This window comes from Bufo bufo, chromosome 10 (assembly GCF_905171765.1).
Source record: "Bufo bufo chromosome 10, aBufBuf1.1, whole genome shotgun sequence".
Lineage (NCBI taxonomy): Eukaryota > Metazoa > Chordata > Amphibia > Anura > Bufonidae > Bufo > Bufo bufo.
Genome location: NC_053398.1, coordinates 151,110,339 through 151,136,682, shown reverse-complemented (window position 1 = coordinate 151,136,682; position 26,344 = coordinate 151,110,339). Strand labels below are relative to the sequence as shown.

At 47.9% G+C, this 26,344-nt stretch overlaps 1 protein-coding gene across 1 annotated transcript in view; it reads right to left on the bottom strand.

The window, feature by feature from the left end:
* The window catches only part of LOC120980357 (engulfment and cell motility protein 3-like), a 97,361-nt gene extending 74,460 nt beyond the window's left edge, over nucleotides 1–22,901 (bottom strand). The window contains exons 1-3 of the mRNA XM_040409408.1: nucleotides 22,790–22,901; nucleotides 18,304–18,397; nucleotides 11,609–11,649 (exon numbers count right to left, since the gene is read on the bottom strand). Of these exons, the coding sequence (XP_040265342.1) occupies nucleotides 11,609–11,649; nucleotides 18,304–18,381 (119 nt within the window). The 5' untranslated portion in view covers nucleotides 18,382–18,397; nucleotides 22,790–22,901. The remainder of the gene's footprint in view (nucleotides 1–11,608; nucleotides 11,650–18,303; nucleotides 18,398–22,789) is intronic.
* Nucleotides 22,902–26,344: the final 3,443 nt, after the last annotated feature.

Here is a 26,344-nt window from a genome sequence, read left to right as displayed (position 1 = left end):
ACGGGGATTTTACATGGCGGCGCCCCCTTGTGTTCTCTGGGGATTTTACATGGTGGCGCCCCCTTGTGTTCTCTGGGGATTTTACATGGCGGCGCCCCCTTGTGTTCTCTGGGGATTTTACATGGCGGCGCCCCCCTGTGTACACCGGGGATTTTACATGGCAGCGCCCCCTTGTGTTCTCAGGAGATTTTACATGGCGGCGCCCCCTTGTGTACAGCGGGGATTTTACATGGCGGTGCCCCCTTGTGTTCTCCGGGGACTTTACATGGCGGCGCCCCCCTGTGTACAACAGGGATTTTACATGGCGGCGCCCCCTTGTGTTCTCAGGAGATTTTACATGGCGGCGCCCCCTTGTGTTCTCAGGAGATTTTACATGGTGGCGCCCCCTTGTGTACTCCGGGGATTTTGACATAGCGGCGCCCCCTTGTGTTCTCAGGAGATTTTACATGGCAGCGCCCCCTTGTGTTCTCTGGTGATTTTACATGGCGGTGCCCCCTTGTGTTCTCAGGGAATTTTATATGGCGGCACCCCCTTGTGTTCTCAGGGGAATTTACATGGCGGCGCCCCCTTGTGTTCTCAGGAGATTTTACATGGCGGCGCCCCCTTGTGTTCTCAGGTGATTTTACATGGCGCGCCCCCTTGTGTTCTCAGGAGATTTTACATGGCGGCGCCCCCTTGTGTTCTCAGGAGATTTTACATGGCGGCGCCCCCTTGTGTACACCGGGGATTTTACATGGCGGCGCCCCCTTGTGTTCTCTGGTGATTTTACATGACGGCGCCCCCTTGTGTTCTCTGGTGATTTTACATGGCGGCGTCCCCTTGTGTTCTCCCGGGATTTTGACATGGCGGCGCCCCGTTGTGTTCTCCGGGGATTTTACATGGCGGCGCCCCCTTGTGTTCTCAGGAGATTTTACATGGCGGCGCCCCCTTGTGTTCTCAGGAGATTTTACATGGCGGCACCCCCTTGTGTTCTCAGGAGATTTTACATGGCGGCGCCCCCTTGTGTTCTCCGGGGACTTTACATGGCGGCGCCCCCCTGTGTACAACAGGGATTTTACATGGCGGCGCCCCCTTGTGTTCTCAGGAGATTTTACATGGTGGCGCCCCCTTGTGTTCTCCGGGGATTTTACATGGCGGCGCCCCCTTTTGTTCTCAGGAGATTTTACATGGCGGCGCCCCCTTGTGTTCTCAGGAGATTTTACATGGCGGCACCCCCTTGTGTTCTCAGGAGATTTTACATGGCGGCGCCCCCTTGTGTTCTCAGGAGATTTTACATGGCGGCGCCCCCTTGTGTTCTCAGGAGATTTTACATGGCGGCGTTCCCTTGTGTTCTCAGGAGATTTTACATGGCGGCACCCCATTGTGTTCTCAGGAGATTTTACATGGCGGCGCCCCCTTGTGTTCTCAGGAGATTTTACATGGCGGCACCCCCTTGTGTTCTCAGGAGATTTTACATGGCGGCGCCCCCTTGTGTTCTCCCGGGATTTTGACATGGTACTCTTCAGCACGTTTGTATATCATGTCACTGCCACGCGTTTGTTCTACAGCTGGACTGCGTTTCAGTGAGATCTGCCATCTGGAGCGGTATGCAGTGACCTCTGACCTCGCGGCTACGCCAAACAAACCTGGGGTTAGGTAACAAAATGGAGTTCTATGAAGTTGCTGAGAGAGATTTATCCAAAGTTACCATAAGCTCTGAAACCCAAAGGTGGAATCTGATTGGTTGCCGTTGGAAACTAAGGCAGTTTTCCCACCAGCTTTCATCTCCCCGGCAGCATAACCGCAGGTAGGTCATTGTAAAAACCGTGCACGGGTGCGCGATGTGCAGTAGCGTTCATGGCATCGCCTCGCTGTGAAAACTTCACCCCTTCACCATTTCTCCCACATTTGCAGAATTTTTCAGATTAAACTACTAGTGTGGCGAAACCAACCTCGCCACTGGGTTTTGGAGAGGACTGGCTGCTGGCCTCTTGCCCCTGGATTATGGGCCATATACTAACTTTTAAACCCCTGAACCTATTCAAGTGAATTTTGGATAGGTTTGTCCCCAAGTTATACTGTTTAAATTGTTGTTAGTTATATGTATGGCCAATGTAAACTCACAAAGTTGTAACAATTTATAATAAGTGTAACTTGTCAGCTTGGGAGGAAAATGCTGGGTGTGTTTCTATTGTGCCATTGTCCCATTGTGTGTTTAAATGGTGATGTCTGTCCTGTTGTCCTCACATGTGTATTGGCGATCTCCCTTTGTCCTCAGAGATAATTGGATTGCTCCTCAGGTTGTCTCCGGGACAGAGAAGAGGAGACCATGATGCATCACCCGAGTTCTCACAAAGGGGGTCATCTTCTTAAGGGGCTTCAGACCATGATGTTTAGTCACACGGTTGGTTTCAGGTCACGTTAAGCAGTTGGGCGGGGCGGGGGGGGGGGGGGCTGCAATTTCAATAACACTTATGTTGTAAATGTTGGGGAAAAAGCGCTAGCCGGGACGAGGACTGTCTTAGAGGCGCCTGATTTATGACAAGGGGCAAACTAAGAGTGGAGTAAAAAGCCAGAGCACAGAGGGCATGGATCCCTACAGGGGCCCCGACTATCCCTCAACACAGGGAAGAATCCTGATGGTGAATGCACTGGGATGCTCAGGCTAGAGTGCACTAGGGTGGATTAGGGGTGCAGGGTGCTTCCCTGTGTAGTGATTTTATTTTTACCTGTTTATCCACCGGCCCCCCACCACCACCACTGTATTCCGCAAGGTGTTATATCTAATTACTGTGTTGTTGGGGTGTTATGTCTACCTACAGTGTTGTTGGGGTGTTAGGTCTACTTACTGTGTTGTTGGGGTGTTAGGTCTACTTACTGTGTTGTTGGGGTGTTAGGTCTAATTACTGTGTTGTTGGGGTGTTAGGTCTAATTACTGTGTTGTTGGGGTGTTATGTCTAACTACTGTGTTGTTGGGGTGTTAGGTCTAATTACTGTGTTGTTGTTGGGGTGTTATGTCTACCTACAGTGTTGTTGGGGTGTTAGGTCTACTTACTGTGTTGTTGGGGTGTTAGGGAAGAATCCTGATGGTGAATGCACTGGGATGCTCAGGCTAGAGTGCACTAGGGTGGATTAGGGGTGCAGGGTGCTTCCCTGTGTAGTGATTTTATTTTTACCTGTTTATCCACCGGCCCCCCACCACCACCACTGTATTCCGCAAGGTGTTATATCTAATTACTGTGTTGTTGGGGTGTTATGTCTACCTACAGTGTTGTTGGGGGTGTTAGTTCTACTTACTGTGTTGTTGGGGTGTTAGTTCTACTTACTGTGTTGTTGGGGTGTTAGGTCTACTTACTGTGTTGTTGGGGTGTTAGGTCTACTTACTGTGTTGTTGGGGTGTTAGGTCTAATTACTGTGTTGTTGGGGTGTTAGGTCTAATTACTGTGTTTTGGACTGCTAGGTCTAATTACTGTGTTGTTGGGGTGTTATGTCTAATTACTGTGTTGTTGGGGTGTTAGGTCTAATTACTGTGTTGTTGGGGTGTTAGGTCTACTTACTGTGTCGTTGGGGTGTTAGGTCTACTTACTGTGTCGTTGGGGTGTTAGGTCTAATTACTGTGTTGTTGGGGTGTTAGGTCTAATTACTGTGTTGGGGTGTTAGGTCTAATTACTGTGTCGTTGGGGTGTTAGGTCTAATTACTGTGTCGTTGGGGTGTTAGGTCTAATTACTGTGTTGTTGGGGTGTTAGGTCTAATTACTGTGTCGTTGGGGTGTTAGGTCTAATTACTGTGTCGTTGGGGTGTTAGGTCTAATTACTGTGTCGTTGGGGTGTTAGGTCTAATTACTGTGTCGTTGGGGTGTTAGGTCTAATTACTGTGTCGTTGGGGTGTTAGGTCTAATTACTGTGTCGTTGGGGTGTTAGGTCTAATTACTGTGTCGTTGGGGTGTTAGGTCTAATTACTGTGTCGTTGGGGTGTTAGGTCTAATTACTGTGTCGTCGGGGTGTTAGGTCTAATTACTGTGTCGTCGGGGTGTTAGGTCTAATTACTGTGTCGTCGGGGTGTTAGGTCTAATTACTGTGTCGTTGGGGTGTTAGGTCTAATTACTGTGTTGTTGGGGTGTTAGGTCTAATTACTGTGTTGGGGTGTTAGGTCTAATTACTGTGTCGTTGGGGTGTTAGGTCTACTTACTGTGTCGTTGGGGTGTTAGGTCTACTTACTGTGTCGTTGGGGTGTTAGGTCTAATTACTGTGTTGTTGGGGTGTTAGGTCTAATTACTGTGTCGTTGGGGTGTTAGGTCTAATTACTGTGTCGTTGGGGTGTTAGGTCTAATTACTGTGTCGTTGGGGTGTTAGGTCTAATTACTGTGTCGTTGGGGTGTTAGGTCTAATTACTGTGTCGTTGGGGTGTTAGGTCTAATTACTGTGTCGTTGGGGTGTTAGGTCTAATTACTGTGTCGTTGGGGTGTTAGGTCTAATTACTGTGTCGTTGGGGTGTTAGGTCTAATTACTGTGTCGTTGGGGTGTTAGGTCTAATTACTGTGTCGTCGGGGTGTTAGGTCTAATTACTGTGTCGTCGGGGTGTTAGGTCTAATTACTGTGTCGTTGGGGTGTTAGGTCTAATTACTGTGTTGTTGGGGTGTTAGGTCTAATTACTGTGTTGGGGTGTTAGGTCTAATTACTGTGTCGTTGGGGTGTTAGGTCTACTTACTGTGTCGTTGGGGTGTTAGGTCTACTTACTGTGTCGTTGGGGTGTTAGGTCTAATTACTGTGTCGTTGGGGTGTTAGGTCTAATTACTGTGTCGTTGGGGTGTTAGGTCTAATTACTGTGTCGTTGGGGTGTTAGGTCTAATTACTGTGTCGTTGGGGTGTTAGGTCTAATTACTGTGTCGTTGGGGTGTTAGGTCTAATTACTGTGTCGTTGGGGTGTTAGGTCTAATTACTGTGTCGTTGGGGTGTTAGGTCTAATTACTGTGTCGTTGGGGTGTTAGGTCTAATTACTGTGTCGTTGGGGTGTTAGGTCTAATTACTGTGTCGTTGGGGTGTTAGGTCTAATTACTGTGTCGTCGGGGTGTTAGGTCTAATTACTGTGTCGTCGGGGTGTTAGGTCTAATTACTGTGTCGTCGGGGTGTTAGGTCTAATTACTGTGTCGTCGGGGTGTTAGATCTAATTACTGTGTCGTCGGGGTGTTAGGTCTACTTACTGTGTCGTCGGGGTGTTAGGTCTACTTACTGTGTCGTTGGGGTGTTAGGTCTAATTACTGTGTCGTTGGGGTGTTAGGTCTAATTACTGTGTCGTTGGGGTGTTAGGTCTAATTACTGTGTCGTTGGGGTGTTAGGTCTACTTACTGTGTCGTTGGGGTGTTAGGTCTAATTACTGTGTCGTCGGGGTGTTAGGTCTAATTACTGTGTCGTCGGGGTGTTAGGTCTAATTACTGTGTCGTTGGGGTGTTAGGTCTAATTACTGTGTTGTTGGGGTGTTAGGTCTAATTACTGTGTTGGGGTGTTAGGTCTAATTACTGTGTCGTTGGGGTGTTAGGTCTACTTACTGTGTCGTTGGGGTGTTAGGTCTACTTACTGTGTCGTTGGGGTGTTAGGTCTAATTACTGTGTCGTTGGGGTGTTAGGTCTAATTACTGTGTCGTTGGGGTGTTAGGTCTAATTACTGTGTCGTTGGGGTGTTAGGTCTAATTACTGTGTCGTTGGGGTGTTAGGTCTAATTACTGTGTCGTTGGGGTGTTAGGTCTAATTACTGTGTCGTTGGGGTGTTAGGTCTAATTACTGTGTCGTTGGGGTGTTAGGTCTAATTACTGTGTCGTTGGGGTGTTAGGTCTACTTACTGTGTCGTTGGGGTGTTAGGTCTAATTACTGTGTCGTTGGGGTGTTAGGTCTAATTACTGTGTCGTTGGGGTGTTATGTGCTTCCCTTATTGCTGGGGTTTTATTGCACATTTATTAAAGCTTACGTTTTAGAGATTCTCACCCTCTGTGCTCTGCTTTACTGTGTAGTATGATTCCAGTCACCTGATTACAACCTTACGCATGTTTTTTTCGGAGTAGAAAGACAGCCTTAGGGCCCATTCACATGACCGTATTAATGTGTCCGCAGCCGTTCCACTATTTTGTATGTGAAATGGATGAGGACCCATTCATTTCAATAGGGCCACCAAAGATGCGGTCAACACTGTGTGTTTTCCGCATCCACACGTACGTTCCACAGGCCCTCAAAAAAGATAAAAGCGTGCCCTATTCTCCTCCGTATCACGGACAAGGACAGGTCTGCTCTAACGAGGTCCAGACGTTCCTTTCCGCAAAATGAGCAACATACGTGGACAGCATCCTTGTTTTTCAGATCCCCATGCACATGACCGGCATGGTCACGTGCATGACGCCTAACAATAAAGAAAATCAAGGATTTGGAAAGGCAGAGTCAAAATCCAGACCTGAATCCTATTAGATGCTATGAAAGGACCTGCCCGACAACCCTACAGGAAATCTGTCCCCCGACCTCCCTGACAACTGCTACCTTACACACATTGCTGGCCTGCACCGCATTAAAATGCTGATTTTTCCTTTCTTGAGCCAAAGCTCCAGTCCCAATTTATGATACAATGTCTTAATATGCAAATTATGACTTTGGTGCAATGAGGGTGTGACCATTGCACTTGTTGCACCCAAACTCCCTTCATTTCTGTGCCCAAACCCTCCATCGCTGTTTCGACTGACAGGTCCATGCAGTGGCAAAGCAGCCAGAGAGGGACTGGCCATAGAGTGGAGCTTGGGTGCAGGAAGAGCAATGGTGATGCCTTTATTGCAACAAAAGCATATTAAGATATTAACCACCTCCCGACTGCCTAACCCAGGATTGCGTCCTGCGGGCGGCCGAGTTATTCCTCCTGGACGCATCGGTGCGTCCTCTCGCGAGACGCGAGATTTCCTGTGAACGCGCGCACACAGGAGCGCGCGTTCACAGGATCGGGAGGTAAACGAATGGATCTACAGCCTGACAACGGCGATCATTCGCTGGCAGGCTGTAGATGCGATTTTTATAACCCTTAACAGGTATATTAGACGCTGTTTTGTTAACAGAATCTAATATACCTGCTACCTGGTCCTCTGGTGGTCCCCTTTGCTTGGATCGACCACCAGAGGACACAGGCAGCTCTGTAAGTAGCACCAAACACCACACTACACTACACTCCCCCCTGTCACTTATTAACCTCTTATCACCCCATATTAGACTCCCTGATCAGCCCCCTGTAAGGCTCCATTCAGATGTCCGTATGTGTTTTGCGGATCCGCGGATCCGCAAAACACATACGGACGTTTGAATGGAGCCTTACAGGGGGGTGATCAATGACAGGGGGGTGATCACCCCATATAGACTCCTTGATCACCCCCCTGTAAGGCTCCATTCAGACGTCCGTATGTGTTTTGCGGATCCGCAAAACACATACGGACGTCTGAATGGAGCCTAACAGGGGGGTAATCACCCCATATAGACCCCCTGATCACCCCCCTGTCATTGATCACCCCTCTGTAAGGCTCCATTCAGACGTCCGTATGTGTTTTGCGGATCCGCGGATCCACAAAACACATACGAACGTCTGAATGGAGCCTTACAGGGGGGTGATCAATGACAGGGGGGTGATCACCCCATATAGACTCCCTGATCACCCCCCTGTCATTGATCACCCCCCCTGTAAGGCTCCATTCAGACGTCCGTATGTGTTTTGCGGATCCGCAAAACACATACGGACGTCTGAATAGAGCCTTACAGCGAGTGATCACCTTATATACACTCCCTGATCACACCCTTGTCATTGATCACCCCCCTGTAAGGCTCCATTCAGACGTTCGTATGTGTTTTGCGGATCCGCAAAACACGGACACCGCGGATCCACAAAACACGGACACCGGCAATGTGCTTTCCGCATTTTGCGGATCCGCACATTGCCAGAACTATATAGAAAATGCCTTTTCTTGTCCGCAATTGCGGACAAGAATAGGACATGTTCTATAGGCTCTACAAAAAACGCAGTGTTCGTCCGATCAGGCCTGATCTTGTACGCACACTTGCGTTCAGTCCGCCCCACCGCAGTGACAGAATTTTTTTTTTTCTGATCACTGCAAAAACACTGTAAAATCTCTGCGGCGCAATAAAGATCACTTTTGAGGGGCATGGCGAGTTCATAGAAGATTTTTTTTTTTTTGGCACAAGTTAGCGGAAATTGATTGATTTTTTTTTCTTACAAAGTCTCATATTCCACTAACTTGTGACAAAAAATAAAATCTCACATGAACTCACCATACCCCTCACGGAATCATAATGCGTAAAATTTTTTAGACATTTATATTCCAGACTTCTTCTCACGCTTTAGGGCCCCTAAAATGCCAGGGCAGTATAAATACCTCACATGTGACCCCATTTTGGATATAAGACACCCCAAGGTATTTCGTGAGGGGCATGGTGAGTTCATGTAAAAAAAAAATTTTTGTCACAAGTTAGTGGAAAATGAGACTTTGTAAGAGAAATAAAAAATAAAAATCCTTTTCCGCTAACTTGTGTAAAAAAAAAATATTCTAGGAACTCGCCATGCCCCTCACGGAATACCTTGGGGTGTCTTCTTTCCAAAATTGGGTCACTTGTGGGGTATTTACACTGCCCTGGTACTTTAGGGGACCTAAAGCGTGAGAAGTAGTTTGGAATCCAAATGCGTAAAAAATGCCCTGTGAAATCGTAAAGATTCTCATTGGAATTTGGGCCCCTTTGCGCATCTAGGCTGCAAAAAACTGTCACACATGTGGTATCGCCGTACTCAGGAGAAGTAGTTGTCAATTTACAGAGATATTTATCTCACCCAGCATGGGTATATGTATAAATACACCCCAAAACACATTGCCCTACTTCTCCTGAGTACGGCGATACAACATGTGTGACACTTTTTTGCAGCCTAGGTGCGTAAAGGGGGCGAAAGTCCAACAAGTACCTTTAGGCTTTACAGGGTTGCTCACAATTTAGCCCCGCCCAAAATGCCAGAACAGTAAACACACCCCACAAATGACCCCATTTCGGAAAGTAGACACCCCAAGATATTCGCTGAGGGGCATATTGAGTCCATGAAAGATTGAATTTTTTGTCACAAGTTAGCGGAAAGGGAGACTTTGTGAGAAAAAACAAAAAAAAATCAATTTCCGCTAACTTGTGCCAAAAAAAAAACTTCTATGAACTCGCCATGCCCCTCACGGAATACCTTGGGATGTCTTCTTTCCAAAATGGGGTCACTTGTGGGGTATTTATACTGCCCTGGCATTTTAGGGGCCCTAAGACGTGAGAAGAAGTCTGGAATCCAAATGCCTAAAAATGCCCTCCTAAAAGGTACTCATTGGAATTTGGGCCCCTTTGCGCACCTAGGCTGCAAAAAAGTGTCACACATGTGGTATCGCTGTACTCAGGAGAAGTTGGGCAATGTGTTTTGGGGTGTATTTTTACATATACTCATGCTGGGTGAGAGAAATATCTCTGTAAAATGACAACTTTGTATAAAAAAATGGGAAAAGTTGTCTTTTACAGAGATATTTATCTCACCCAGCATGGGTATATGTAAAAAGACACCCCAAAACACATTGCCCTACTTCTCCTGAGTACGGCGATACCACATGTGTGACACTTTTTTTGCAGCCTAGGTGCGCAAAGGGGCCCAAATTCCAAAGAGTATCTTTACGATTTCACAGGGCATTTTTTACGCATTTGGATTCCAAACTACTTCTCACGCTTTAGGTCCCCTAAAATGCCAGGGCAGTATAAATACCCCACAAGTGACCCTATCTTGGAAAGAAGACACCCCAAGGTATTCCGTGAGGGGTATGGTGAGTTCATGTAAAATTAGATTTTTTTGTCACAAGTTAGTGGAATATGAGACTTTGTAAGAAAAATAATATATAAATAAAAAAAAATCATTTTCCGCTAACTTGTGACAAAAAATAAAAACTTCCATGAACTCACTATGCCCATCAGCGAATACCTTAGGGTGTGTACTTTCCGAAATGGGGTCATTTGTGGGGTGTTTCTACTGTCTGGCCATTGTAGAACCTCAGGAAACATGACAGGTGATCAGAAAGTCAGAGCTGCTTCAAAATGCAGAAATTCACATTGTTGTACCATAGTTTGTAAACGCTATAACTTTTGCGCAAACCAATAAATATACACTTATTGCATTTTTTTTTTATCAAAGACATGTAGAACAATACATTTAGAGAAAAGTTTATATAGAAATTTAGTTTTATTTGAAAAATTTTACAGCAGAAAGTGAAAAATGTCATTTTTTTGCAAAAATTTCGGTAAATTTTGATTAATATCAAAAAAAGAAAAAATGTCAGCAGCAATGAAATACCACCAAAGGAAAGCTCTATTAGTGAGAAGAAAAGGAGGTAAAATTCATTTGGGTGGTAAGTTGTATGACCGAGCAATAAACCGTGAAAGTAGTGTAGGTCAGAAGTGTAAAAAGTGGTCTGGTCATTAAAGGGGTTTAAGCTAGCGGGGCTGAGGTGGTTAAGAAAAGGTATCCCTCAATCAGATGAAGCCCCGCAACATGTCTAAGAAAGCAACAGTCAGGAAGGTCGGGGGCAGAAGAAATCTGCAAAGAAAAGTGGGACAAAATAGATTATATATACAGAGAACCTGTCACCATGTATTCTGCAGGCAGTGTGTTATAGAGCAGGAGGAGCTGAGCAGATTATATATAAAGAGAACCTGTCACCATGTAATCTGCAGGCAGTGTGTTATAGAGCAGGAGGAGCTGAGCAGATTATATATAAAGAGAACCTGTCACCATGTAATCTGCAGGCAGCGTGTTATAGAGCAGGAGGAGCTGAGCAGATTATATATAAAGAGAACCTGTCACCATGTAATCTGCAGGCAGTGTGTTATAGAGCAGGAGGAGCTGAGCAGATTATATATAAAGAGAACCTGTCACCATGTAATCTGCAGGCAGCGTGTTATAGAGCAGGAGGAGCTGAGCAGATTATATATACAAAGAACCTGTCACCATGTATTCTGCAGGCAGTGTGTTAAAGAGCAGGAGGAGCTGAGCAGATTATATATGAAGAGAACCTGTCACCGTGTAATCTGCAGGCAGCGTTTTATAGAGCTGGAGGAGCTGAGCAGATTATATATACAGAGAACCTGTCACCGTGTAATCTGCAGGCAGCGTGTTATAGAGCAGGAGGAGCTGAGCAGATTATATATAAAGAACCTGTCACCGTGTAATCTGCAGGCAGCGTTTTATAGAGCAGGAGGAGCTGAGCAGATTATATATACAGAGAACCTGTCACCATGTAATCTGCAAGCAGTGTGTTATAGAGCAGGAGGAGCTGAGCAGATTATATATAAAGAGAACCTGTTACCTGTAACTTTTTTTTTTAAAATATGAATTTAATAAAGTATGAACAGTATTTTCTCATATTTTTGGACATATGCATATTTTTTATTTAGAGAGTTTTATATTTGATGTGTGTTGTCCTGCCATACACTGTATTATCTGGATTCATGAGAATAGCTGGGCACTTGGTGCGGGTTGTGGAGCGATGTTTGTGTGGATTAGGTATATGAACATGTAGGAATCAAAGACTTACGCGTCGCACACGTCCTTCAGGACTGCAGACAGGGGTTTACTCTAGGAAAAGCACAGACAGATTAGGGTCCACTCATTGCCTTCCATGGCCCTGGGGCATCAAACACGTTTCCCATGATACCTCAAGGGGGGCATGCTATTGGCCACCGTGGGCTTTATAACAGATATATTCATTTATACAATTTAAGAAAGGTAATAGTAAAATCTCCACTACTTAGAAATGCAGTAATTATCAAATAGACATAAAGACGGAACTATTTTAGAGAGAAGCAGAGAAAAAAAATTGTAGAAAACATGTAGCATAGAATTGAGAAGAAACAGAGACCTTCAACATGATCTGCTAAATAAAGTCCTACAATGATAGAAATATCATGGGGTTCAGGACATACAGTACCTTCATTTACTCCTTCTACACACTGATTAAGGTGAGGAATACCTTCAGCGATATGGAAGGAGCCGCCATGACAGCTTTATGTTGGAATATATGTTTACGTAACATCAGATTCAAGAAAAGAATAACTAGGTGTATGGCAGAAAAAAAATCTTAAGTCCCTGTGCATGTGCAGTATGCAGTCTGTAGGCACCTTCCTGGACTATAGCCATGCACAGTATGCGGTCTGCAGTCACCTTCCTGGACTATAGCCATGCGCAGTATGCGGTCTGTAGGCACCTTCCAGGACTATAGCCATGTGCAGTATGCAGTCTGTAGGCACCTTCCTGGACTATAGCCATGCACAGTATGCGGTCTGCAGTCACCTTCCTGGACTATAGCCATGCGCAGTATGCGGTCTGTAGGCACCTTCCAGGACTATAGCCATGTGCAGTATGCAGTCTGTAGGCACCTTCCAGGACTATAGCCATGCACAGTATGCGTTCTGTAGGCACCTTCCAGGACTATAGCCATGCACAGTATGCAGTCTGTAGGCACCTTCCAGGACTATAGCCATGCACAGTATGCGTTCTGTAGGCACCTTCCAGGACTATAGCCATGCACAGTATGCAGGCACCTTCCAGGACTATAGCCATGCACAGTATGCGGTCTGTAGGCACCTTCCAGGACTATAGCCATGCACAGTATGCAGTCTGTAGGCACCTTCCAGGACTATAGCCATGCACAGTATGCGTTCTGTAGGCACCTTCCAGGACTATAGCCATGCACAGTATGCAGGCACCTTCCAGGACTATAGCCATGCGCAGTATGAGGTCTGTAGGCACCTTCCAGGACTATAGCCATGTGCAGTATGCGGTCTGTAGGCACCTTCCAGGACTATAGCCATGTGCAGTATGCAGTTTGTAGGCACCTTCCAGGACTATAGCCATGCACAGTATGCAGTCTGTAGGCACCTTCCAGGACTATAGCCATGTGCAGTATGCGGTCTGCAGTCACCTTCCAGGACTATAGCCATGTGCAGTATGCGGTCTGTAGGCACCTTCCAGGACTATAGCCATGCGCAGTATGCGGTCTGTAGGCACCTTCCAGGACTATAGCCATGTGCAGTATGCAGTTTGTAGGCACCTTCCAGGACTATAGCCATGCACAGTATGCAGTCTGTAGGCACCTTCCAGGACTATAGCCATGCACAGTATGCGATCTGTAGGCACCTTCCAGGACTATAGCCATGCACAGTATGCAGGCACCTTCCAGGACTATAGCCATGCACAGTATGCGGTCTGTAGGCACCTTCCAGGACTATAGCCATGCACAGTATGCAGTCTGTAGGCACCTTCCAGGACTATAGCCATGCACAGTATGCAGGCACCTTCCAGGACTATAGCCATGCACAGTATGCGGTCTGTAGGCACCTTCCAGGACTATAGCCATGCGCAGTATGCAGGCACCTTCCAGGACTATAGCCATGTGCAGTATGCGGTCTGTAGGCACCTTCCAGGACTATAGCCATGCACAGTATGCGGTCTGCAGTCACCTTCCAGGACTATAGCCATGCGCAGTATGCAGGCACCTTCCAGGACTATAGCAATGCACAGTATGCGGTCTGTAGGCACCTTCCAGGACTATAGCCATGTGCAGTATGCGGTCTGTAGGCACCTTCCAGGACTATAGCCATGCACAGTATGCGGTCTGCAGTCACCTTCCAGGACTATAGCCATGCGCAGTATGCAGTTTGTAGGCACCTTCCAGGACTATAGCCATGTGCAGTATGCGGTCTGTAGGCACCTTCCAGGACTATAGCCATGTGCAGTATGCGGTCTGTAGGCATCTTCCAGGACTATAGCCATGCACAGTATGCGGTCTGTAGGAACCTTCCAGGACTATAGCCATGCGCAGTATGCGGTCTGCAGTTACCTTCCAGGACTATAGCCATGCGCAGTATGCGTTCTGTAGGCACCTTCCAGGACTATAGCCATGCGCAGTATGAGGTCTGCAGGCACCTTCCAGGACTATAGCCATGTGCAGTATGCAGTTTGTAGGCACCTTCCAGGACTATAGCCATGTGCAGTATGCGGTCTGCAGGCACCTTCCAGGACTATAGCCATGCGCAGTATGCGGTCTGCAGTTACCTTCCAGGACTATAGCCATGCACAGTATGCAGTCTGTAGGCACCTTCCAGGACTATAGCCATGTGCAGTATGCGGTCTGCAGTTACCTTCCAGGACTATAGCCATGCGCAGTATGCGTTCTGTAGGCACCTTCCAGGACTATAGCCATGCGCAGTATGAGGTCTGTAGGCACCTTCCAGGACTATAGCCATGCGCAGTATGCGGTCTGTAGGCACCTTCCAGGACTATAGCCATGTGCAGTATGCGGTCTGTAGGCACCTTCCAGGACTATAGCCATGCGCAGTATGCGGTCTGTAGGCACCTTCCAGGACTATAGCCATGTGCAGTATGCAGTTTGTAGGCACCTTCCAGGACTATAGCCATGTGCAGTATGCGGTCTGTAGGCACCTTCCAGGACTATAGCCATGTGCAGTATGCGGTCTGTAGGCACCTTCCAGGACTATAGCCATGTGCAGTATGCAGTTTGTAGGCACCTTCCAGGACTATAGCCATGCGCAGTATGCGGTCTGCAGGCACCTTCCAGGACTATAGCCATGCACAGTATGCGGTCTGTAGGCACCTTCCAGGACTATAGCCATGCGCAGTATGCGGTCTGTAGGCACCTTCCAGGACTATAGCCATGCGCAGTATGCGGTCTGTAGGCACCTTCCAGGACTATAGCCATGTGCAGTATGCAGTCTGTAGGCACCTTCCAGGACTATAGCCATGTGCAGTATGCGGTCTGTAGGCACCTTCCAGGACTATAGCCATGTGCAGTATGCAGTTTGTAGGCACCTTCCTGGACTATAGCCATGTGCAGTATGCGGTCTGTAGGCACCTTCCAGGACTATAGCTATGCGCAGTATGCAGTCTGTAGGCACCTTCCAGGACTATAGCCATGTGCAGTATGCGGTCTGTAGGCACCTTCCAGGACTATAGCCATGTGCAGTATGCAGTCTGTAGGCACCTTCCAGGACTATAGCTATGCGCAGTATGCAGGCACCTTCCAGGACTATAGCCATGCACAGTATGCGGTCTGTAGGCACCTTCCAGGACTATAGCCATGCACAGTATGAGGTCTGTAGGCACCTTCCAGGACTATAGCCATGTGCAGTATGCGGTCTGTAGGCACCTTCCAGGACTATAGCCATGCGCAGTATGCGGTCTGTAGGCACCTTCCAGGACTATAGCCATGTGCAGTATGCAGGCACCTTCCAGGACTATAGCCATGCACAGTATGCGGTCTGTAGGCACCTTCCAGGACTATAGCCATGTGCAGTATGCAGTCTGTAGGCACCTTCCAGGACTATAGCCATGTGCAGTATGCGTTCTGTAGGCACCTTCCAGGACTATAGCCATGCACAGTATGCAGGCACCTTCCAGGACTATAGCCATGTGCAGTATGCAGTCACCTTCCAGGACTATAGCCATGTGCAGTATGCAGTTTGTAGGCACCTTCCTGGACTATAGCCATGCACAGTATGAGGTCTGTAGGCACCTTCCAGGACTATAGCCATGCACAGTATGCAGGCACCTTCCAGGACTATAGCCATGTGCAGTATGCAGTCACCTTCCAGGACTATAGCCATGTGCAGTATGCGGTCTGTAGGCACCTTCCTGGACTATAGCCATGCACAGTATGAGGTCTGTAGGCACCTTCCAGGACTATAGCCATGCGCAGTATGAGGTCTGCAGTCACCTTCCAGGACTATAGCCATGTGCAGTATGCGGTCTATAGGCACCTTCCAGGACTATAGCCATGTGCAGTATGCGGTCTGTAGGCACCTTCCAGGACTATAGAAATGCACAGTATGAGGTCTGTAGGCACCTTCCAGGACTATAGCCATGTGCAGTATGCAGTCTGTAGGCACCTTCCAGGATTATAGCCATGCACAGTATGCGGTCTGTAGGCACCTTCCAGGACTATAGCCATGCACAGTATGCGTTCTGTAGGCACCTTCCAGGACTATAGCCATGTGCAGTATGCAGTCACCTTCCAGGACTATAGCCATGTGCAGTATGCAGTCTGTAGGCACCTTCCAGGACTATAGCCATGCACAGTATGCGTTCTGTAGGCACCTTCCAGGACTATAGCCATGCACAGTATGCAGTCACCTTCCAGGACTATAGCCATGTGCAGTATGCAGTCTGTAGGCACCTTCCAGGACTATAGCCATGCGCAGTATGCGGTCTGTAGGCACCTTCCAGGACTATAGCCATGCGCAGTATGCGGTCTGTAGGCACCTTCCAGGACTATAGCCATGCGCAGTATGCGGTCTGTAGGCACCTTCCAGGACTATAGCCATGCACAGTATGCAGGCACCTTCCAGGACTATAGCCATGTGCAGTATGCAGTCTGTAGGCACCTTCCAGGACTATAGCCATGCGCAGTATGCGGTCTGTAGGCACCTTCCAGGACTATAGCCATGCGCAGTATGCAGTCTGTAGGCACCTTCCAGGACTATAGCCATGTGCAGTATGCAGGCACCTTCCAGGACTATAGCCATGCACAGTATGCAGTCTGTAGGCACCTTCCAGGACTATAGCCATGCGCAGTATGCGGTCTGTAGGCACCTTCCAGGACTATAGCCATGCACAGTATGCAGTCACCTTCCAGGACTATAGCCATGTGCAGTATGCAGTCTGTAGGCACCTTCCAGGACTATAGCCATGCGCAGTATGCGGTCTGTAGGCACCTTCCAGGACTATAGCCATGCGCAGTATGCAGTCTGTAGGCACCTTCCAGGACTATAGCCATGTGCAGTATGCAGGCACCTTCCAGGACTATAGCCATGCACAGTATGCAGTCTGTAGGCACCTTCCAGGACTATAGCCATGCGCAGTATGCGGTCTGTAGGCACCTTCCAGGACTATAGCCATGCACAGTATGCAGGCACCTTCCAGGACTATAGCCATGCGCAGTATGCGGTCTATAGGCACCTTCCTGGACTATAGCTATGTGCAGTATGCAGGCACCTTCCAGGACTATAGCCATGCGCAGTATGCGGTCTGTAGGCACCTTCCAGGACTACAGACATGCTCATGAGAGTCGCGGTCCTGCTCTAACAGCCCGGACCGGCAGGAGTGCCGACCCAGGCTGTTTAACGCTTTACATGCCACTGACTTGAATAGAGCTGAGCTGCAACTAGGCCGTATGACCGATGTACAGTGATGTGACTGGCCTAGGAAGAGGCCTCTTCTAACAGCTGATTGGCGGGGTCCTGATGACCTGCCCTGAGGATAAGATATTAATATATTTTCCTGGATAACCCCTTAGGGGTTTTTCACACGAGCGCATGCTGTGTGTGGAATCCGCTACGTAAAAAAAGCCAAACTGCGCTTTGGACAGCAGAGACACGGAGCAGTAACATGACTGGTAATGCTCCGTGCCTCTCTGTGATCTTTTTACTACAAAATCACGGTGACCACTTTATCTGACTGTGATTTCGTAGTAAAAAGAGGGGCACGGAGCGTTATCAGTCATGTTACTGCTCCGTGTCTCTGCTGTCCAGAGCGCAGTTTGGCATTCTTTCACGCAGCAGATTCCACGCACGGCATGCGCTTGTGTGAAAGAGCCATTAAAGAACAAATACATTGCAGCCATAGGGGGAGGATGTGGCAGCAGAGCAGGCAGCGCCGCAGTGATGGGCAGCTCCACCAATGTGCTCCGCTACACGGCCGTAAGGTAAATGCCTCATTAGTGATGTGACTGGAGTTCACTGTCCATATAGGACGCTGGGGTTCCGGAGAAACATGTCAGGGGGTGGCATGTGAACAAATAGAGGAAGCAATTTAATAAGAAGTGGTAGGTGGGAGCACGCTCCACCTTAAAATCCGCTGGCCGGGTTTTCAAAGACAGGTAATAAAAGTGGAGTTTTAAGGTAGCAATGACAAATGTCACGGGAGGCGATTCATAGCCAATGGGTCAGTTGGAAGTACGTTCATGTCCGAGACGCGTGCGGCCTGTCCATGTGTGGCCCATATCAGACCCCTGTCTTAGATCAACCATTTCTCCTGATGGGTTTGGACATTTCCTGTGGCCCTCGGAGTAAAAGACTTCTACTAAGGATTTCTCTCCTCTCGCATCCAATAGAATTATGTGAACTGCCATGATGGAATAGATTAGGTCACCGCATTTCGGAGATACGTGCAGTGAAGCTGATTGCACCGTGGGGGTCTCATTCAGACAGAAGTTACCTGGTTGAGCTCAATGAGCTGGGGGTAGGCGCCCATCATCTGGATGGCAATCTTCACTATATTCTTTGCTGGCTCCATGACCCCCAGTTTATAACTGCAGAAATAAAGCGTTAAACTAATATTAAACTCTTTAAAGGATCACTCTAGGCAGAAATTTAAAAAGAAACTCTTTGCCAGAGGGGCTGAGTTGTGTGCCCCGTCCACTGACGTCTCGGTGCGGAGAGGTGACTGCTGTACAGCCTTGGAGTCCTGGAGGGAGCAGAAGGCCCCAACAATGTAGGGGAAGTACAAATACCAACCATGGCTGCTTTATCCTTTATGACTAGTGTGGTCCTTCAAGATATCAAGGACATTCTGCATCAATTGCCTGCGGAGATGTTCTTCCTAACTACAGCATTGTCCCCGTGTCTAATCGGTGGCCTCTGTTATAAACTGCAGGTATTACGGTTCGTGCAGGCAGCATAGTTTACCTCGTAGTCATCAAGGCTTCTCCTCAAAGAATTACGGCTGCCAGAAAAACAGCAGCTCCTCTTTCAGTATCACGAGGGCCCCTGCCGACCACCTCATGGGGGGCTGACCTGCCTCTGGACTAACACAGTACAGTACACAGAGACATGCAGCAGGAATATACTCTGTGATGGCTGCACAGAGACATGCAGCAGGAATATACTCAGTGATGATGACTGGACAGAGACATGCAGCAGGGATATACTCAGTGATGATGACTGGACAGAGACATGCAGCAGGGATATACTCAGTGATGGCTGCACAGAGACATGCAGCAGGGATATACTCAGTGATGGCTGCACAGAGACATGCAGCAGGGATATACTCAGTGATGATGACTGGACAGAGACATGCAGCAGGAATATACTCAGTGATGGCTGCACAGAGACATGCAGCAGGGATATACTCAGTGATGGCTGCACAGAGACATGCAGCAGGAATATACTCAGTGATGATGACTGGACAGAGACATGCAGCAGGGATATACTCAGTGATGGCTGCACAGAGACATGCAGCAGGAATATACTCTGTGATGATGACTGGACACAGAGACATGCAGCAGGAATATACTCTGTGATCACTGGACAGAGACATGCAGCAGGAATATACTCAGTGATGATGACTGGACACAGAGACATGCAGCAGGAATATACTCAGTGATGGCTGCACAGAGACATGCAGCAGGAATATACTCAGTGATGATGACTGGACACAGAGACATGCAGCAGGAATATACTCAGTGATGGCTGCACAGAGACATGCAGCAGGAATATACTCAGTGATGATGACTGGACAGAGACATGCAGCAGGAATATACTCAGTGATGATGACTGGACACAGAGACATGCAGCAGGAATATACTCTGTGATGGCTGCACAGAGACATGCAGCAGGAATATACTCAGTGATGATGACTGGACAGAGACATGCAGCAGGAATATACTCAGTAATGATGACTGGACACAGAGACATGCAGCAGGAATATACTCTGTGATGATGACAGTACACAGAGACATGCAGCAGGGATATACTCAGTGATGGCTGCACAGAGACATGCAGCAGGAATATACTCAGTGATGATGACTGGACAGAGACATGCAGCAGGAATATACTCAGTGATGATGACTGGACAGAGACATGCAGCAGGGATATACTCAGTGATGACTGGACAGAGACATGCAGCAGGAATATACTCAGTAATGATGACTGGACACAGAGACATGCAGCAGGAATATACTCTGTGATGATGACTGGACACAGAGACATGCAGCAGGGATATACTCAGTGATGGCTGCACAGAGACATGCAGCAGGAATATACTCAGTGATGATGACTGGACAGAGAGACATGCAGCAGGAATATACTCTGTGATGATGACTGGACACAGAGACATGCAGCAGGAATATACTCAGTGATGATGACTGGACAGAGACATGCAGCAGGAATATACTCAGTGATGATGACTGGACAGAGACATGCAGCAGGAATATACTCTGTGATGATGACTGGACAGAGACATGCAGCAGGAATATACTCAGTGATGACGGCTGGATAGAGACATGCAGCAGGAATATACTCAGTAATGATGACTGGACACAGAGACATGCAGCAGGAATATACTCAGTGATGATGACTGGACAGAGACATGCAGCAGGAATATACTCAGTGATGATGACTGGACACAGAGACATGCAGCAGGAATATACTCAGTGATAATGACTGGACAGAGACATGCAGCAGGAATATACTCAGTAATGATGACTGGACACAGAGACATGCAGCAGGAATATACTCAGTGATGATGACTGGACAGAGACATGCAGCAGGAATATACTCAGTGATGATGACTGGACAGAGACATGCAGCAGGAATATACTCAGTGATGATGACTGGACAGAGACATGCAGCAGGGATATACTCTGTGATAATGACTGGACAGAGACATGCAGCAGGAATATACTCAGTGATGATGACTGGACAGAGACATGCAGCAGGAATATACTCAGTGATGACTGGACAGAGACATGCAGCAGGAATATACTCAGTGATGATGACTGGACAGAGACATGCAGCAGGAATATACTCAGTGATGATGACTGGACAGAGACATGCAGCAGGAATATACTCAGTGATGGCTGCACAGAGACATGCAGCAGGAATATACTCAGTGATGACTGGACAGAGACATGCAGCAGGAATATACTCAGTGATGATGACTGGACAGAGACATGCAGCAGGAATATACTCAGTGATGATGGCTGGACACAGAGACATGCAGCAGGAATATACTCAGTGATGATGACTGGACAGAGACATGCAGCAGGGATATACTCTGTGATGATGACTGGACAGAGACATGCAGCAGGAATATACTCAGTGATGATGACTGGACAGAGACATGCAGCAGGGATATACTCAGTGATGATGACTGGACAGAGACATGCAGCAGGAATATACTCAGTGATAATGACTGGACAGAGACATGCAGCAGGAATATACTCTGTGATAATGACTGGACAGAGACATGCAGCAGGGATATACTCAGTGATGATGACTGGACAGAGACATGCAGCAGGGATATACTCAGTGATGATGACTGGACAGAGACATGCAGCAGGAATATACTCAGTGATGATGACTGGACAGAGACATGCAGCAGGAATATACTCAGTGATGACTGGACAGAGACATGCAGCAGGAATATACTCAGTGATGATGACTGGACAGAGACATGCAGCAGGAATATACTCAGTAATGATGACTGGACAGAGACATGCAGCAGGGATATACTCAGTGATGATGACTGGACAGAGACATGCAGCAGGAATATACTCTGTGATAATGACTGGACAAAGACATGCAGCAGGAATATACTCTGATGACGGTTGGACAGAGACATGCAGCAGGAATATACTCGGATGACGGTTGGACAGAGACATGCAGCAGGAATATACTCTGTAATGACAGTTGGACAGAGACATGCAGCAGGAATATACTCTGATGACGGTTGGACAGAGACATGCAGCAGGGATATACTCTGATGACGGTTGGACAGAGACATGCAGCAGGAATATACTCGGATGACGGTTGGACAGAGACATGCAGCAGGAATATACTCTGATGACGGTTGGACAGAGACATGCAGCAGGAATATACTCGGATGACGGTTGGACAGAGACATGCAGCAGGAATATACTCAGTGATGATGACTGGACAGAGACATGCAGCAGGGATATACTCAGTGATGATGACTGGACAGAGATATGCAGCAGGAATATACTCTGATGACGGTTGGACAGAGACATGCAGCAGGAATATACTCTGATGACGGTTGGACAGAGACATGCAGCAGGAATATACTCGGATGACGGTTGGACAGAGACATGCAGCAGGAATATACTCTGATGACGGTTGGACAGAGACATGCAGCAGGAATATACTCGGATGACGGTTGGACAGAGACATGCAGCAGGAATATACTCAGTGATGACGGCTGGACAGAGACATGCAGCAGGAATATACTCTGATGACGGTTGGACAGAGATATGCAGCAGGAATATACTCTGATGACGGTTGGACAGAGATATGCAGCAGGAATATACTCTGTAATGACGGTTGGACAGAGACATGCAGCAGGAATATACTCTGATGACGGTTGGACAGAGACATGCAGCAGGAATATACTCGGATGACGGTTGGACAGAGATATGCAGCAGGAATATACTCGGATGACGGTTGGACAGAGATATGCAGCAGGAATATACTCTGATGACGGTTGGACAGAGATATGCAGCAGGAATATACTCTGATGACGGTTGGACAGACAAAGACTCTTGGCAGGAACATACCAAAAAGCACAGATCACATGCAAAAAAAAATAAAACCGCACAGGCCATAGTCGCCCACAGGGCTGGAGACCTGACACATTGGCATGGCGTGCAGGAGGGCACTGTATCTTACTGTAAATAGTTCCTCTTTACCTGAGACCTGCTTCCTGTCCCTCTGGAGCCGCAGAGAAAGGTGGAGACCTGGGGAGGAGGCTGTGAGGTGGAGGCAGGGAGGAGACCGGTCACGACAAGCCTGCATTCCTTTACTCTAGATAAGAATTCCTGCTGGGAGTGTCCATGTCTTGTAAGTCCACGTCCCATGGAGAAGACAATTCTGAACATGTCACCCTGGCGGCAGACCCCCCAGATATCATAGCCCTCAGCATGCATTTCTCCAGGAACCAAAGGGTGTATTAAACATATGAACGCTCGTTAGTGATCATCTTGCAGTCTAATGCCGCCACCGATTGGCCGATGAACAAGTAAACGCATGCTGAAAAAACAATCTGCTGCCGTTAAACCACTAGACAGCATGGGGACTAGCGATGGCATAGTGATCGCTCCTCGCCATGCTGTGGAGGAGATCGCTGCATGTAATAGCTGCGGTCTCCTCCGCCAGTGAGCAGGCAATTGCCGGGAAGGAATGACTCTGCCACATCGGGCTGTCTAATGCACCCTCAACTCTGAGATAGCGGCATCGGCCTCGTTAGTATAGACTGACCTAATGGGGCAAATTTACTAATCCTGTCTAAAATGGGTACGCCATAAACTTATACCTACCTTCATAGTACGGCATTAGTTCATCAAGATCAAACAAGGGATGGGTAGAAGTGTGAATTTTATCACAGGGGAGTGAGACCCAGATATTTGCACATTCTTATAAGCATTAACGTTACTTCATTTAAAAAATTAATCTAAGCCTTGTATAAACCCGTCCACTGTTCCTGCTGTGACCACGTCCTGAGGTGACTGCTCCACAGATTCACAGCTCTTACAGAGAAGAAGCCTTGTATAAACCCGTCCCCTGTTCCTGCTGTGACCACGTCCTGAGATGACTGCTCCACAGATTCACAGCTCTTACAGTAAAGAATCCTTGTATAAACCTGTCCCCTCCCTGCTGTGACCACGTCCTGAGGTGACTACTCCACAGATTCACAGCTCTTACAGAGAAGAAGCCTTGCATAAACCCGTCCACTGTTCCTGCTGTGACCACGTCCTGAGGTGACTGCTCCACAGATTCACAGCTCTTACAGAGAAGAAGCCTTGTATAAACCCGTCCCCTGTTCCTGCTGTGACCACGTCCTGAGGTGACTGCTCCACAGATTCACAGCTCTTACAGAGAAGAAGCCTTGTATAAACCCGTCCCCTGTTCCTGCTGTGACTACGTCCTGAGGTGACTGCTCCACAGATTCACAGCTCTTACAGAGAAGAAGCCTTGTATAAACCCGTCCCTTATTCCTGCTGTGACCACGTCCTGAGGTGACTGCTCAACAGATTCACAGCTCTTACAGAGAAGAAGCCTTGTATAAACCCGTCCTCTGTTCCTGCTGTGACCACGTCCTGAGGTGACTGCTCCACAGATTCACAGCTCTTACAGTAAAGAATCCTTGTATGAACCCGTCCTGTTCCTGCTGTGACCATACCCTGAGGTGACTGCTCCACAGATTCACAGCTCTTACAGTAAAGAATCCTTGTATAAACCCGTCCCCTGTTCCTGCTGTGACCACACCCTGAGGTGACTACTCCACAGATTCACAGCTCTTACAGTAAAGAATCCTTGTATAAACCTGTCCGCTGTTCCTGTTGTGACCACGTCCTGAGGTGACTGCTCCACAAATTCACAGCTCTTACAGTAAAGAATCCTTGTATAAACCCGTCCCCTGTTCCTGCTGTGACCATACCCTGAGGTGACTGCTCCACAGATTCACAGCTCTTACAGAGAAGAAGCCTTGTATAAACCTGTCCGCTGTTCCTGTTGTGACCACGTCCTGAGGTGACTGCTCCACAGATTCACAGCTCTTACAGTGAAGAAGCCTTGTATAAACCCGTCCCCTGTTCCTGCTGTGACTACGTCCTGAGGTGACTGCTCCACAGATTCACAGCTCTTACAGAGAAGAAGCCTTGTATAAACCCGTCCCCTGTTCCTGCTGTGACCACGTCCTGAGGTGACTGCTCCACAGATTCACAGCTCTTACAGAGAAGAAGCCTTGTATAAACCCGTCCTCTGTTCCTGCTGTGACCACGTCCTGAGGTGTCTATTCCACAGATTCACAGCTCTTACAGTAAAGAATCCTTGTATAAACCCGTCCTCTGTTCCTGCTGTGACCACGTCCTGAGGTGTCTATTCCACAGATTCACAGCTCTTACAGTAAAGAATCCTTGTATAAACCTGTCCGCTGTTCCTGCTGTGACCACGTCCTGAGGTGACTGCTCCACAGATTCACAGCTCTTACAGAGAAGAAGCCTTGTATAAACCCGTCCTCTGTTCCTGCTGTGACCACGTCCTGAGGTGACTGCTCCACAGATTCACAGCTCTTACAGTAAAGAATCCTTGTATAAACCCGTCCTCTGTTCCTGCTGTGACCACGTCCTGAGGTGACTACTCCACAGATTCACAGCTCTTACAGTAAAGAATCCTTGTATAAACCTGTCCGCTGTTCCTGTTGTGACCACGTCCTGAGGTGACTGCTCCACAGATTCACAGCTCTTACAGTAAAGAATCCTTGTATGAACCTGTCCCCTGTTCCTGCTGTGACCATACCCTGAGGTGACTGCTCCACAGATTCACAGCTCTTACAGTAAAGAATCCTTGTATAAACCTGTCCCCTGTTCCTGCTGTGACCACGTCCTGAGGTGACTGCTCCACAGATTCACAGCTCTTACAGAGAAGAAGCCTTGTATAAACCTGTCCGCTGTTCCTGCTGTGACCACGTCCTGAGGTGACTACTCCACAGATTCACAGCTCTTACAGTGAAGAAGCCTTGTATAAACCTGTCCATTGACCATGTCTGGAGGTGACTGCTCCACAGATTCACAGCTCTTACAGTAAAGAATCCTTGTATGAACCCGTCCCCTGTTCCTGCTGTGACCACGTCCTGAGGTGACTGCTCCACAGCTCTTACAGAGAAGAAGCCTTGTATAAACCCGTCCCCTGTTCCTGCTGTGACCACGTCCTGAGGTGAATGCTCCACAGATTTACAGCTCTTACAGTAAAGAAGCCTTGTATAAACCTGTCCGCTGTTCCTGTTGTGACCACGTCCTGAGGCGACTACTCACTCCACAGATTCAGAGCTCTTACAGAGAAGAAGCCTTGTATAAACCTGTCCCGTCCCTGCTGTGACCACGTCCTGAGGTGACTGCTCCACAGATTCACAGCTCTTACAGTAAAGAATCCTTGTATAAACCTGTCCGCTGTTCCTGTTGTGACCACGTCCTGAGGTGACTACTCCCCAGATTTACAGCTCTTACAGTGAAGAAGCCTTGTATAAACCTGTCCATTGACCATGTCCGGAGGTGACTGCTCCACAGATTCACAGCTCTTACAGTAAAGAATCCTTGTATAAACCTGTCCGCTGTTCCTGCTGTGACCACGTCCTGAGGTGACTGCTCCACAGATTCACAACTCTTACAGTAAAGAAGCCTTGAATAAACCCGTCCCCTGTTCCTGCTGTGACCACGTCCTGAGGTGACTACTCCACAGATTTACAG